The following is a 15,244-nucleotide window of genomic DNA, read 5'->3' as shown; positions in this document are numbered from 1 at the left end:
TTTTTCAACTGCAGTTGGAGAAGAAGGCAGAGATTGGTATGAGCTGGTTTTGAGTGGCTAGCATGTGGTGAGCAGATACTGTTCATCATTGAATATCAATATAGGAATAGCCAAGGGAGAAAAGCACTATTATACTTTTCTGTCCTATGAAGTCACTGGGTATTATAGCACCTACGGTTCTGATCTATGAAGCGTTGATTTGATCTTCCTTGCTAGATCTATATTGTCCATTTTCCTTTTATGTCTTGTGGGAAAGTAATCTGTAGGTGGCAGCAAACACCACGGCAGAACGCACTGGCTATTTTTCTGCTCCCAGCGCTGTTGCACACAGCACTCCAGATGCAAACCCTAAACTCAGTGGTCACAGCTTTGATTGAGAGCACATTTTTGACATTATTAAAATGACTGGCAGTCCTCTGAAATCAGCATCTCAGCTATATCCGTGCTGGGTTTTGTCCTGTAATTTCTCTAGGCATCCTAGATCTTATTTTTCAAAGCTTAGATCTTGCTTTTAGGCTAGACAAGCATTTGTTTATTTGATAAAAATACTGTCTTGGCTGGACGCTCAGGTTAAATTCAATAAATAGTTTTGGCAAAAAAAAAAAAAAAAAAGTAGAGAAGAAGTAGAAATTTTAGAGTATTGTGTTTCAGCATTTCCCAGAGAGTTTAAAATTGTAACTATGAAACAGCATACCAAGACAAATTTTAATGAAACACCAGCTGATAAATTATTTTAATTTTTTATTAAGTTTGATATGGAATCAAATGTTTAGAAGGTTTTGGTTTGGAAAAACAAGTAAGAAAATTTTGTTTTACGTTTGGACAAATGAAACAAATCTCTTGAGTTTTGGAGGAGCGCTTAGACCAATGTCAATCCTTTTAAATATTCTTTCACTAGTGGTGTCTACTCAAACAGTATTTAAATCAAGTATATTTGTTGTTTGTTTTTTGTTTTTTGTTTTTTTTTTTCCAGGTAATAGTTAAATTGCATTATATACAAATAACATGGATTTCCTTATTACAGGAAGTTAGCATACCAGCAACCATTTTCACTGCTAGAATAAGTAGACACAACTTTACTGAGATATGTGTGCCATCTAACTTTTATACTAGTGATGAATTTATCCAGGATTTCTATTTAGGATTATAGGCTTTCTGGAGGGGATTTTCCTCTAACTCAAATTATAAAATGTATGCATGAATAGGCCTTACCTACTATGTACTGGCTGTGCACACTTTTTGCTGAAGATGTGCACTGAGAGCATGTGAGCTTCCTGCCAGCCTTCAGAAAGAATTTTGGCAGGTAAGGTATTTCATCCTCCTCCGCTTTCCAGCAGGACTTCAAATTTTGTCTGAGAAGGCATCTTGTCTGGGAAAAACCTGTAGAACAAACAAATTCCTTGGTCAGAAAATGCATATTTTTCTTCTTAGAATGGCTTTATCTAGTCAATTTCTCTAGTTCAAAGAAGGAAATTATATTAATTGAATTAAGTATATTAAATGTATAAGGAAAATAATAGCTTGGGTTTACTGATAACTGGATAATTGCCAACCAAACTGTAGTAGAGGTACAGATCTCTGTCAGTTTTTTTGCATCGGTAGTGAAGCACCTAGTAGGCTAAAGGGAATCAAAAGCTTTAATGAATTTAGTTATTGTACTTCATAATATCCCTTTACTTTTAAGGGCATCTGAGCCCTGTTCATCCTGTTTTCACTGTGTCTGTTTTCATAGACATGGTTTTTGAGGCTCTGTCCGAGTACTTGTCATCACATTGTAATGGTAAAAACCTGGTTTCATCACAGCATGATCTGTTGGAGTGTGAACATATGGGTTACCTTTCGCTTTACTATGTGTTGAATCTAAAGTGGAGGTATGCCTTTGCAGGTAGTAGACATCATGAGAATGAACGTGGACAAGGTGCTAGAAAGAGACCAGAAGCTGTCAGAGCTTGACAACCGGGCAGATGCATTGCAAGCAGGTGCCTCACAGTTTGAAACCAGCGCAGCCAAACTGAAGAGAAAATATTGGTGGAAGAATTGCAAGGTAAGGAGTATAAGGATCTCTTGTTAAGACATTACCTTCTCTTGCATGTATTGGGACTTTGCTTGTAAGATGGGATCTTTAAATGGTCTCTTATCAAGGGGAGAAGTGGTGCCTTGCCCTCTATGTTGCATGACCACAAACCATTGTGAGAAGTGAGGAAATGACAATGTCTTTTAAAGTGGATAAGATTAGGACAGAGTAGATCTTAAATCAACCATCCGTCTTCTCTACTGTCCTCAAAGTCTCATTCTTTCCCTTAAGCTGAGGGAACGACTCTCTCCTCTGCCTCTTCCACCAGCAGGATATGAATATTGTGGCAAAAGTTCACCTTATTTCCCATTTCTCTTCAACACTATCTTTGCTGCTGACTACTGATGGCCACTCAAATAATAAAACCTGTTCCCAAAGGAAAATCCAAAATGCATTTTTATTAATCTGTTGTTGCCTGCTTTATCTCTTCAGTCCACAGTGCTATGATGTGTAAAGCAAGGCAGAATATTCTGTTTAAACTACATACACAAGCACTCCAGAATGAAGTAGATCTAGGTTAGAAACTCAGCTAAGCAGTTTCTCTGGGCTATTTTAAATTGTTACCCAGTTGTTTTGCCCAGGTGTGCAGGAAGCAGGGCACTCTGGACCTACAGACCCAGATTTTGAGCTAGGTTCACCCACACTGAACGCAGTCACTATAGTGATCTATAGTACACTAGACCTTCAAACCAGCTCTCATTCTCCTTTCTTCATTGTCCCTTTCTCTTTATGCTGACAAACAGAATCCTTCTTTCTTTCCTATGACTTCCAGTCTCAGTTAAGTAGGGGGAGCAATAAATAGATTTCCTGCAAATCAACAGATTTTTCTGTTCTCCTAGATATGTGTTGTGAGGAATGAAGATCTTGATTCGAAATGTCCTATGCTTTTTAAAGTTATTATTCTTTCCATTCTCACTGGGCTAATGATGTGAATTGGACTGCAGCATCTCTGGTGGCCTCACTAGCATCCAGCAAATCTAACATAGGGGCCTCTAACTCAGTGCTGGTACATGTCTGTGCACAGCTGGCCCTGATGAATCCAGTGAGAAATTTCTAGGCTAATGTGCTGGAAACCATGCTGGCTGGTGTGGGCTACCTCTCAACAGCACAAGTACACAAAACCAGCAAAAATAACTGCTAGACATCAGACATCTCCAGCCACTCTTTCCTGAGTAGGGAAACATGGTGAAAAGTGGTCAAGGTACTCTGGTATAAAGTGGTACCTAGATCAGAGAATCTCCCAGGTTAGAAGGGATCCACAAGAATTACTGACTTCAACTCCTACCTCCACACAGGACCTCCCAAAATTCCAATGTGTCTGAGAGCGTTGTCCAAACACTTCTTGAACATCTTCAGCGTGGGGCTTTGACTACTGTCCTGGGAGCCTGTTCCAGTGCCCAACCATCTCCTTGGTTTCAAAGAACCTTCTCCTAACACCCAGTCTGAACCACGTGTGAATCCAGCCAGAGGGAACACATTTGCTTAAGTCATATCTGGAGCTGTATTACTTTTGAAGTCTATTTTTACTTTATTGCTGGAAATGGTTAAGTTTGGTCATTGCATCTTAGCTGATGAGCAAGAACTTGATAGCTTTGACAAGAGGGTAAGTCCATTGCTGGAGGTCAGCTCTTCCTAAAATTGATACCAAGTCTGGGTCCTTAACAAGTCTTCTACACTGAGTCTTTGCAAGAAGTAAGGACACACAGAAAGGGCTGCTAAATAAAAGCAAAAAACTCTATCACTGTATTTCATCCGAAAACCTGACTTTCTCTTTTTTCTTGTAACTTTCTTTGTATAGATGATGATCATCCTTGGTGTAGTATGCACAGCCATTCTCATTATAATTATAAGTGAGTAATTCATTTTCTCTTTCATTTATGATCTGAATAGCTCTTCACTTGTGAAGTGCTGATGTATTAGAAAACAAAACAAAGTTTTAAAGGATCTAAAATATTTAAATAGATTAATTTGTGAAATTCTCCTTCAAATGTCATGCTGTTATAGTGAGAACTACTGCAAGCTCATTAGACACATATAGGTAGAATTTGTTGATGTTTAATGTATTTTACATTAGCTTATTATGTAACTTTCCCCAGGATTAAAGGCTCACCCTTTTCATGTTTATATATCCTTTTTATGCAGTCTCAGATATCTTAATTAGAATCAGGGCTATAGACATAATTGTTCCTAGTGAGAACAGTAATTGTTGAATTAGCTCACACCTATCACTAGGACGGTGAAGGCCCACATGGCAAATGGGCATTTAATGAATTCCCTAATTCCCACCAAATTAGTTAGAATTTGAGATGTTGCTGCTTCTGAAAATCCCTTTGCATCATAAATACTTACAGATTGGTAAAAGATGGTGCAAAGACACACTGCTTTAATGTCTTCGAAGATCATCTCATTTTACACATTTATTGTAGGAAAGATAGCGTATAAATGAATAATGGCAGTCATGCTGGTTGGGAGCCAGGGATCTCGTAATGACAGGAATTAAACATTTTATTTATGTAACCTCTGGGTTAGCAACAGCCGTTACATGACATAACAGTAACATGGCATAAACTCCAAAAAGGGAGATTTCTTGAGTTAGGTGATACAGCTGATAACCCAGAAGTGATTCACCAGGAGGCTACACCGTGGATGGGAATTAATTCCCAGCTCTCAAATTACATGCCTCATCTTTGGCATGTTTCCATTTTCCCGTTACTTCTGTAAAGAAGGCTTACAGAATCACCTGTAAACATAACTAAATGGATTGAGATACACGTGGAAGTCTATTAGTCTTATGAATGCTGGCACCAGAGTGACCCAGAATGATTGTAGGGTTTCATAACTCTAATACAGCAAGAATGAGAACTGGCTAGATATTAATTAACTATATTAACCAGGTACTCGAGGTGAGTGGCTTCAAGAGAAAGACAGGCCTTTGTTCTGAAGTTTAGTGCAGCAACTGGAGAAGACAGATGTGCAGCCATTGAATTGCTTATTGTGTACATATATGTGTCACTGAGCACTCTATATCTTAACAAGAAAGTAAAAAACAGACAAGATAGCTAATAATTTCTCCTTAAAAGTTAACTCTGAAATTTTATATAAGTAATAACATTGTTTTCCTCCTGGTTTTAAATGCTGAATGCTTGCTTTGGTAAGTCTGGATACAGAAGCAGCAAGTTTGACATGCTTAGGTTGTGTTCAGTATTTAATCACAAACGTGAGTGTCACATCATCAAACTGATGTCATGACTCTGTGTACTGAACTCAAAGGTGTCTTCATTTGCAGCAGTTCTCAAGTACAGATGTAAATTCAGTTATCATCAAGTGTCCAAGTGGCTGCCATAGACAAGGCATGTAATCAATGTGAATGCGAACAAGATATCTGCAGTGCCTGGCTGGTTGTAGACACAGATAAATTGGGTAGTTCCTCACAGTAACAAAGCAACAAACTACAATTGGTAACATGATCCAAGCTGAGCTACCTTTCATCTTGGTAGTGAGGCCCTGGAAAAGTAGGCTGGCTGCCCAAGAAAGGTTTATTCCATATGGGACTGCAGGTATTGCTGGAGGTGGTTGCTCACATCAACATCAGTCCTTGTCTTTTCTATTTCTGGAGCCACAGTTTCCCTGCTTTCCACTCCAGTTCTCCCCTTAAATGCATTTTGGGATGGCAGTCACAGCTCTGTTCCAACCAGGAAGACACAATGTTAAACCCTGTGCTCTTTCAGCAAAAGATGTGCTTGTCATCCTCAGATAGAACAAGCTTCTGTGAGATAAAGCACAATGATGACTCTACTAACCGATGTTGTATGTCTTATTTTTCCCCTTCTGCTTCCTTTCTCAGTTTATTTCTCCACTTGAAAAAATGAAGAAGGAAGACTTGGCACAACTTTGTTCGTATCAACCAACAATATCAGTGTTCCTTTGTTGAACTCCGCTTTTTAATTCCTGGTGTCTTGGGATTTTTGCTTCTAATAACGTATAAGCATTCAGTGTGGTGTGTTTTGGAATTCTGTTGTTTCCACAAGAAACTGTACCAGCTAAATACTGCCAAGTAGTTCCATACACTGTCTTATTACTGTGTCTTCAGATGTGCACGCACTGACCTTCAGAAACTGTAGTATATGAAAAGCATCCTAAATATCTTAGAATTGGAGAATGCAGCTGTAGGAGAGTTCCTGCATAAAGGGACACTGTCAGGTGAACTGAAATTGAGGTTTCAGCAAACATGAGGGCCAAAATTCTTAGTCTGAATACCTAAAGTTGTGTAGCAAAATTCACTATCAGATGCAGCTTTTTGAGGTAGCAGGTGTCTGCTACACTGGAGAAGGTCCTTGCAAGTATTCACAGAATGTGTAAGACATCTCTACTTAGCCAACCAATCACATATGTTTTTGAAATTAAACGTGATATCCATCTAAAAACATTACCTGCAGGAAATAAATACGACTGCATTTTATGGATTTAAATTTTCTCTTGCAGTATGTTCTGAGCAACTAAGATAGCTTCAGTGTGAAAGGCAGAAAGAAGACTGTACGACGACAACCGAAAAATGTTAGCTAGCACAATCTTGAAAAAGCTCAGTGAAATGCAAAAATGGTAATACAAGCACCATAAATAACCAAGATGCAGATTCTTGCTAAGAACTCAAGGTAGTGTTTGTCACGATTCATAGAACTCTCTTGAATGACAGGCTCCAATACTTATAGCTCTAACTTGAGTATATGAATGACTTTGGTAATGTCTGTGGCTTCCCATCACAACTGTAAGAAGCTGCTTCTACACCATTTTGCAGAAATGGTTCCCTTTGTGAGGATCAGTTAAAGATCAGTTAAAAAGAGGAGGATGCAGTAAACAGAAAGAACTGTAGGGACAGAGGCCAGGGAATGGAAACTGGAGGGTGCCTAACAAAGCTTTCCTTGAGCAGAGAAAGGCAGAGAAACACTGTTCTAAACTAGAGGTGTTAGTAGGCTTACTTACAATTTAATTTGTGTTTGTATAGTTTATAAGCTATAACATCATCTTAATAAAGTACTCAGTTCAGATATTTTTCATACTTAAACCAACATTTGATACAATTAAAGGAAAAGATTTATTACATTTGGGGGGAAAGTCATATGTTATTGTTGTTAGGTTACACCCAAGTGTTCAATTTCTACTTCTCTTAAAATACTTCACAGTTTGTTTTGAGAAAGATGTGGATGATATCCTGAGAGAATTATACCAATTTTAAACTTATCTATTTAAACTAGAAACAAATTTTCAGATTTTGAGCCAGGCAATCCTGACAGCGCCTTTTTAAGATGAAATCTTCAGAATTTCTAAGAATTGCTAGATATTTATTTATTTATTTATTTTAAAAAGTTGGTTTTTCGTTGTTTTTTTTTTTTGCCTGCAACTCTGTTAAGGCACATAAATAGCTATATTAGCAGATATGCTCATTAAAGAGCATCTCTCTTGACATGATCTTAGACTTAAAAAAAAAAGAGAAAACCAGACAAGTTCATTGCAGTAGATCTTAAGTAGAATTTTGTGGATGGAATAAGCAATGATTAGTTGAATGGTTCCAGCTGCATTGTTTTTCTATATATTTATTACTTCATTTTCACGTGTATTGTTTCATATTGTTAACTAGCAGGTGGCCATGGTCGTAATAAAAGTAACCTTCAAACATTAGTAACTTTCAAAGTTTTTGATGTGCTACTGGTATGCCCTGTTTGCTTCAGTTCATCAGCTAAGTGCATGAACTATTCTAAAATCCTCATGGATCGGACAGAAAATTATGCTGTCATTAAAGGGCCTGACTTTGTGAAATGCTATTATTGTGTGTAATTGAAACTTTTCTGGGAAAAGAATAAGCTATCCAACTTCAGGACCCTTTTTAGACTATTAAGATATTTGGATAACAGCTAGAAAGAACTACCTTCTGATGGTGAGACCCTGCTGCCCATACTCACGTTGAGCATGACTTGATCCTCATAGGGCTTCTCTACAGGAATGCTGAAACACCTCATGAGATACAAATAGCTTTCACTGGAGATAGTACAACCAGTAAGATTATATGATACCACCATACCCATCAGTCTAAAGTGACTATTTATCTGATGTAAGCAAGAGATACACATGAAGAAGCTATGAAGATGCAAAGTTTACAAATGAAACTATAATGGATCTGTAAGGAGGAAGAGCTCAGTCCTCTGAGCTAAAACAAGTATGTCCTTCTGCACTGTATAGACCTGGAGTCTTACTGCTCCTGCAGATGGTTAATTATCTCACAGTGAGAATATGGTAATAGAGAACAGTTTAAGGTCATGGATTGTGAAACACCATCACATACACATAGAGTGATACAGAGGACAATCTATATAAACACAGTTGGAGATCTTATTTGTATTTAAGCCAGGATTGATTTGTTTTTCAATCACTGCCTTTACATTTAAAATGTCCATTCATAATTACAACTCCCTATATGTAATAGCAAATTTCCCACATAAAGGTTAACTCATTCTTCTTTAGTCAGTACTGGCTAGAATTTCAGTTACTGAGTAGAATTTAAACTATGACTCTTCATCCCTAATTACTGCCCAGGCTCATGCTGGTAAGAAGACACAAAGTGGCTCCCTTTTATCTACTTCACAGCAAACCCTCAGGAGAATGCAAGGCTGATTAACTTATGATTGCCATCCTGGGGGCCAAATTGAAGACTTCTCTGGCTGGAAGCTTTAGCTAGAGTTTTCATAGCTTTAGTTTATATTTTGGTAGCTTTAACTAGAGTTAGACTAGTTACACTGGTAACATAAGAGATTTGCATACTCAGTACTTATAAGAAGCACTTACTCTTCCCCTGATTTCTGGGCTGCAGCTGCACTGCTGGCATGATAATTCAGCATGATAATTCAGAAACATCATTGCTGAAATTGGGTGGTTAGGAGCTAGTCTGTATTTGTGTCATAGCTGCTTTTTAGCTTGACTGCATATCAATATGTTAGGTTTAAGTAGTGTTATTTGCAGCCACTCTTCACAGAGTAGTAAAGTCCTACCTGGTCATTATAGCTTCTTCCTTCTAATTTAGCTCACCTTGAAATAACATAAATATGGCTCTAAACCTAAATACCTGCAATGCAGAACTTGCAGGAGCAAGTGGTGTGGAAGCCCAAACAGAGACACCTGACCTGCTTTTCACCTGACCACATTATGTAACAGCACAGTCAGTCCAACGTTGTTCAACATAATCCAGTATTATTAAATGGAGGAGGGAGAATCTGATTAAGATTCTCAATGTAACTCTAGGGTCTGTAGAACAAGAAGTGATTTCAAAGTTTAGTCAATTTGACTTTTAAAGCTGGTACTTTAGTTCCATTGGAACCTGCATGAAGTAAGGCCTGACTTTTTTTCTTGGTTAGCAAGGCCTTCTGAAATTCTTCATTTGCTGTGTCTCATTCCTGTCCCTGATTCTCCAACAGGCCTTCCTATAACTTTCTGAACAGTCAAGCTACTTTTTGTCTAAATGGGTTTTAGCTCTTATAAGCAAGTTCATGACTCTGACATGTCTTTTAAGAGCACACATGTAAAACAGTGATGTCTGTTTCTCCAAAGCGCATCTGTCATTGCAGACTGAAATTTCAGGAACTTTTGGAAGCTCAGGTATTACTGAAATCTTTGTACTTTTATGGAGTTTTTTTTTCTCTGTCCTATGTGAGGTTATAGACCCACTGAGCATACGTGTAATCTATTATTTCATGGCAGTGCCTCTGTTGCTCATGTTGGTGCTAGATCTGCTAGATCTTCACAAAACAAATTAGAGGGCACTTGAGTGTGACCAAGGGCTTACATCTTCACCCCACCTCTCCTGCCTTTTAAGCAGTAGCCATATAAGGCAGTGGGCTCACTCCCAATGTACACAGTTAGTATCGGAGAAAGGTCTCAAAGAGGCCAAAGTCTCTTTGGTCTGGATTCAGACCTGAATCTGACCTGACCTGAACCTTAGGACAGTAACAGACTTAACCTTTGGGTTCCCTGTGTAGTCAGAGGAGTTGAGATGCTCTTCATGGCAGTTATTCTCCCCAACTGATCCAGGACCCTTTTGTTAGATGGAATTTATTTGATTTTGTATTTCTCCATGCTAGATAAAGTACAAGCACCCTCAAACACCTTTCTTTTAAAGCTAAAACCAAAAAGGCTGAATAACACTGTTTGAAAAAAGCAATTGTATCGTGAGAAATAATTGGCTGAAAATTTCTTAGATGGTGGCTGTTACTTTCAGTGGGAATACTAGATTGAGATGTATAAACCAGTCCAACCAGAACCTCGCATTTTTTTTTCCTTCTTTTCTCCTTTAGAAATTATTCTCTATTCCAATTCAAGAAACGTTTCTTTTTTCTTCTTCAGTTAACTTCCCTTACTTTATTTCATTAATTTATGTTTCTATTGATGTTCTCAGTTGCTTTTTTTTCCACTGAGAACCAGAAGACTGTCATAAAGAGACATCCATAAAGAGATCTGAGCCACCCAAGAAGTTTTACCTTTTTTTCCCAATGCACTGATATTTAAAAGTTACATCTTACAATAAAGCAAACTGTGGCAGTCTGATTACAAGCGGTTTTGGTAAACACTTGATTATTTAACAATGAGTCATTTCTGCAGTAACCTCATTCTGTCATGACTGTATCACATCTGCTAACTCTCCAAAGCAAAAATCATAACCTGTACTGGTTAAAAACATGAATACAGCCTCATGGTTCATATGTAACACTCTATTCAAGCAAAGAAGCCATGTGCTGTAAGTTTAAAAGGGCAAATTATTTGTTTTCAAAGAGAAACTACCATAGAGAACAACAAAGATAATTATGAAAGGCTGTCCATTCTTTAGCTATTCTCACAGTAGCTGGCTTCACCATTATTCTTCACGTCTTTGTTCTCTTTTAAAGCCTTTGTAGTTTTGGAGCATAATGTATTTGGAGCATAGCATATTGGGGCTGGGGTTGTTCTGTTGCCCTATGAATTGACTCCCTGCCTTCTGTCCTGTTGTTATTGTTGACCTCAATCACAGCTGAGTTAGGCCTGAGTGGAGCACAGCCTCCTTCCCATAATGCCCCTTGTCTTCAAAGTAGCCCCTACTGAGGGGATGAGAACACTGAAGGCAGAGTATGGCTCTTGGTTCTTAATTCAGTCCGAAATGATGTGACAGTGCACAATGCTCCTGACGACAGCACTTCTCATAAGCTACTTTGATTGTAACACTGCAGTTTTAATTAATTTTTTAGTATTTCTTGTAACAGTAATTCTATCACTTTTGTTGGAAGACAGGAAATGGCAAATAAGGATTGTGTGATAATGACAAAGTAGTAAATTGGGAAATGGTTTAAGTGAAATGTAGCCAATATTCGGTAGCCTCCTTGGAGAGTCTGTACTTAAGAGCGCCATTCATATGCTAAATCTAAGCCGTGCTCATCTACTGAAGTGTATATACACTACTACTTCAAATGAGGTAGCTGAATGTACTTCCTTTCACCTTTTTCCTTGAAAATACAGGAGACATACACAGTAATGATTTAAGGTTTTTGCAAGGAGAGCACTTCGGGATGTACCACCCCTAGGGATGCTGCCTATGTGCTCCAGAAGTGCTGAAAGACGGCAGTCAAATAAGGGCTCCAGAGTGATTGGTGCATTAAAATATATATACCTTTTGCTGTACACAACTTCAGTAACAACATCTTATTGACACAGCATAATCATTTTGTTTACCCTTATTTCACGCTAATATCTATTCTTTTCTACTATTAAATGGTCCATGGAAAAAATGGAAAAACTCTGTGCTGAATCCAATACATTTTTGACATTCTGGACCTGTGGTGGTGGTGGTTTGAGCTTTTGGAAAGAGAAGAGTTTAAAAGAACTAAGAGTCTTCATTATGTTAATATATCCTTAGAAATTAGTTTCTCCCCCTGATAATCTGCATTTACTGAAAGTAAGACCAAATAATGTGGAATCATAGAATTGTTAAGGTTGGAAAAGACCTGAAAAGATCATCAAGTGCAACCATCAGCTGTAGCTGCTGTTGTTTTCTTTGTAAGATGTGGGATGATACATATGATAGAGCTGTGAATTCATAGAAGTACAGCACACAATTGTTTTTGGAAGTTCAACTATTTATATTTATAGAATTTACCTGAAAGGTTGCAACAGTTTCTCCATTAGTCAGACTCATGTTGGTTAGACCTGAAAATGTAGTGGTCAGTGTGGCCCCTGTGCCACTAGCAAACTACAGCGTACTAAATATTGCAAGTTCAGCCGTTCATGAAACTTAAAAGGAAAACTGGCTCAGAATAAAAGTAGAACTGCATCATAAAGGCTATGGGTATACAATTCATCTCTAAATATTCTTTGTATTTAAGTTATTAGCAGCTATACAAACTAGACAAATAGTAAGCTTCCAAAGCCCATATTTTTTTCATGAGAAATGCGAAGTTCAATATATTTTCCATTTGCTTTTTTCCCAACTTGGATATAAGATTAAATGCTAATGTAAGACACATGCACAGGTATGCACAATGAAATGTTACTGGTAGTCAACTATTTGTAATGAAATACATTATTATTTTGTCTTGTAAATGAAAAGTCCTCCCTCCTCAACCACATGGTAAAATATTAGTCACATAATGTTTATCAGCACCACTGAAAGATTAGACATTAGAAAGATTAGTACTTCCTACTCAAGAGTGGGGCCTAAAAGCTTCCTTTGTCTGATGCAAAAATACATTTTGAGGGGGAAACATCAACTGTTGTAGAGGTTAAATTTTTATTTCACAACTGTATTTTCCTCCCCTTCTCCAAAAGCATATATATATGTAGACAAGTATTTGCCATTTGGATGATATGTTCTTTTCTAAGTATGAAAGAGGTAAAGTACAACCACTATTTAACATGGGCAATTTTTACTTAGTTTTGCATTATAAAAAGTTCTCATGGTGTCCATATATTAACTCTTATAAATTTGTTTTAGCCATTGCAGGAAAATAAGAGTTTGTAGCCATCTAATTATTATTTTTCTTAATCACTTATGTTTGAGTTTTAATGCTAAGAAGCAGCCTCTGAAGGTGCTATGCATACAATTCAGCAATGTAGACCTGAACAGATGGTTGAGAATTTCACATTCTGGCCTTGAGCGAAGAACAAAGCATGCCCTGTTTTGGAAGCTACTTCAGCACGTGCTTATGCACGTAGAGAATTTCTACTCTCTGGGGGCTTGGAGATAGAAGCGAAGGAAAGGGAAGAACATAGCTATGTGTCTTTTCCCACCATCTGAGATTGAGGGCATACTGCGTCACACAGTGCTAATGGGGAGAGACAATTGAAAGTCTCATTTGTCCTTACTAAATCCAGGCCTGATGAGGAATCCATGCTATGTTCTCATTCAGGAGAGGAAAAGCACAGCACAGCACAGGGCGGTGGGTGTAGAACAGGCTGTAGCTGCCAGGGTGCAGCCTGAGCTGCAGAGCTCAAGGAGTACTTGAACACTGCTCTCAGACATAGGGTTTAGGTGGTCTGTGTAGAAGCAGGACTTGGACTCGATGATCCTTTTGGGTCCTCTTTCTACTCAGGAGATTTTATGATTCTTTGTGATTTATGACACTGGAACAGGTTGCACAGTGATGTGGCTGATTCCCTGTCCCTGGAGACTTTCAAGGCGAGGCTGGATCGGGCCCTGGGAAACCTGATCTAGCTGTGGTGTCCCTGTTCACTGCAGGGGAGTTGGACTAGACGGCCTTCAGAAGTCTTTTCCAACTGTAATGATTCTGTGACTCTATGTTTCTGCTTTTTTTAATGCAGCTTTCTGGCAGGAGTCAAACTCAGATCCTGTGGGAATAAGCACAACTTCCATTTTTCAGAATTTTCACTACCACAAGAATGGTTCTTTCTTCCTCTTCTACTGAATTATGTCAGGTCTGATGAAGCTGAGGATATCAGTTTATTCTTTCCCTCCTGCATATATGAAGCCCACACCTCTGAGGCTGAAGCTGAGGCTATCGATAGCATTCAGTTAGATTCAAGGCATCTGGTAGTCTGATTCTGAACTGTTTGAGGTCAGTGACAAAACACTGACTGGTTACTAAGTTACTACAGTGGCACAAGAGAAAGAAGGGAATTTACTGATATCCTAGTTTTCCTCACAAGCCACTTGCCAGTCCCTGTTCAATGCCACTGGAATGGCAATGCAAAACAAAATCTTTTCTTCTATCTCCTTCCTTTTAATTCTTCAAGCTTTCTTTCTTCTAGTAGGAATAACGAGTAATTTATCTTCAGTTGCCATTTTAAAAACTAAACTCCAGACCAAACCATTAATTGCATCCTTTTAAAGGCCACACTGTAGTGCTAAGCTATGTAGTAATGAGTTCAAAAAGGATCTGAAAGCCTTTGCCGAGAACAGCATCTCTGACCTCGTGAACTCAACTGTACTGGGCAAGAAATTGGGATTTGTGCCTCTATAGAAAACATTCCAGTTGTGTCTTATTAGAGCTACCTGAGAAGGAAAAAAATGTTGTGGAGACCTGAAATTTCTGAAAGTGCTCTACCTGGAGGTCAGTAGATGTTAGTTTATAAATGATGAAATTCCACATACATTTTGATGCTAAAATTGTGACAACTTAAGATGTTTGATATTACTGTATTTTCCCATGGGTGGTGATTTTTTTTTCTTGAAGTGGTGAACATATTTTCCAAGAATACTGTATACATTTGTAATATGTATGTTTGTGCCAATAAATCTTGTTTTAACTAGATGCTTTTTGTTTTGTTTCTATTCTGAATGCACACAGATAAGCAGAGTTAAGAAGTTTCAGCTTTCATTCCCTCTCTGTGTTATGTGCAGTTCTGGAAACTCATATTTTCTAAGTCACCCTGAACTTTTATATACTCAGTCCAACAGAAAAGTAAAAAAACTTCTGTTGTAAGACAACAGTGAAATCCATGTACAAAAAAGGAGAAGGGAAGCAGTGGAAACACTAGTATAATCATTAAAGGATTGTCATTAAAGAGAAACACGTGAGAAAATGTATTTATTACATTTGACCTTCTTCTCACTTTTCCCTATGGAGAAATATATTTTCCTGTTAATAAAGCGCAGTTAACTAAGGGAAATCATTGCCACAGAGTTTTGTTAGTTCAGGGATT

The 15,244-nt window shown here is 38.0% G+C and overlaps 1 protein-coding gene and 1 long non-coding RNA gene across 10 annotated transcripts in view; one reads left to right on the top strand and one right to left on the bottom strand.

Annotated features, from left to right (window-relative positions):
• Positions 1-7,136, top strand: part of LOC100545895 (vesicle-associated membrane protein 3-like) — a 36,674-nt gene extending 29,538 nt beyond the window's left edge. For 2 of the 3 annotated variants that reach the window (XM_085232466.1, XM_019618976.3), the window contains exons 3-5: positions 1,886-2,044; positions 3,873-3,924; positions 5,919-7,136. In XM_085232466.1, the coding sequence (XP_085088592.1) occupies positions 1,886-2,044; positions 3,873-3,924; positions 5,919-5,935 (228 nt within the window). In that variant the 3' untranslated portion in view covers positions 5,936-7,136. The other variant, XM_019618977.2, reaches the window with a different exon arrangement.
• Positions 1-15,244, bottom strand: part of LOC109369465 (uncharacterized) — a 64,796-nt gene that overhangs the window by 37,277 nt on the left and 12,275 nt on the right. For all 7 annotated transcript variants that reach the window (XR_014885370.1, XR_014885375.1, XR_014885371.1 and 4 more), the window contains one exon: positions 1,213-1,380. This is a non-coding gene — a long non-coding RNA (uncharacterized LOC109369465). The remainder of the gene's footprint in view (positions 1-1,212; positions 1,381-15,244) is intronic.

The sequence above is a fragment of the Meleagris gallopavo genome, chromosome 11 (genome assembly GCF_905368555.1).
Source record: "Meleagris gallopavo chromosome 11, MGAL_WU_HG_1.1, whole genome shotgun sequence".
NCBI lineage: Eukaryota > Metazoa > Chordata > Aves > Galliformes > Phasianidae > Meleagris > Meleagris gallopavo.
Note: the sequence above shows the minus strand (reverse complement) of the source record. Positions and strands in the feature narration are given on the sequence as shown.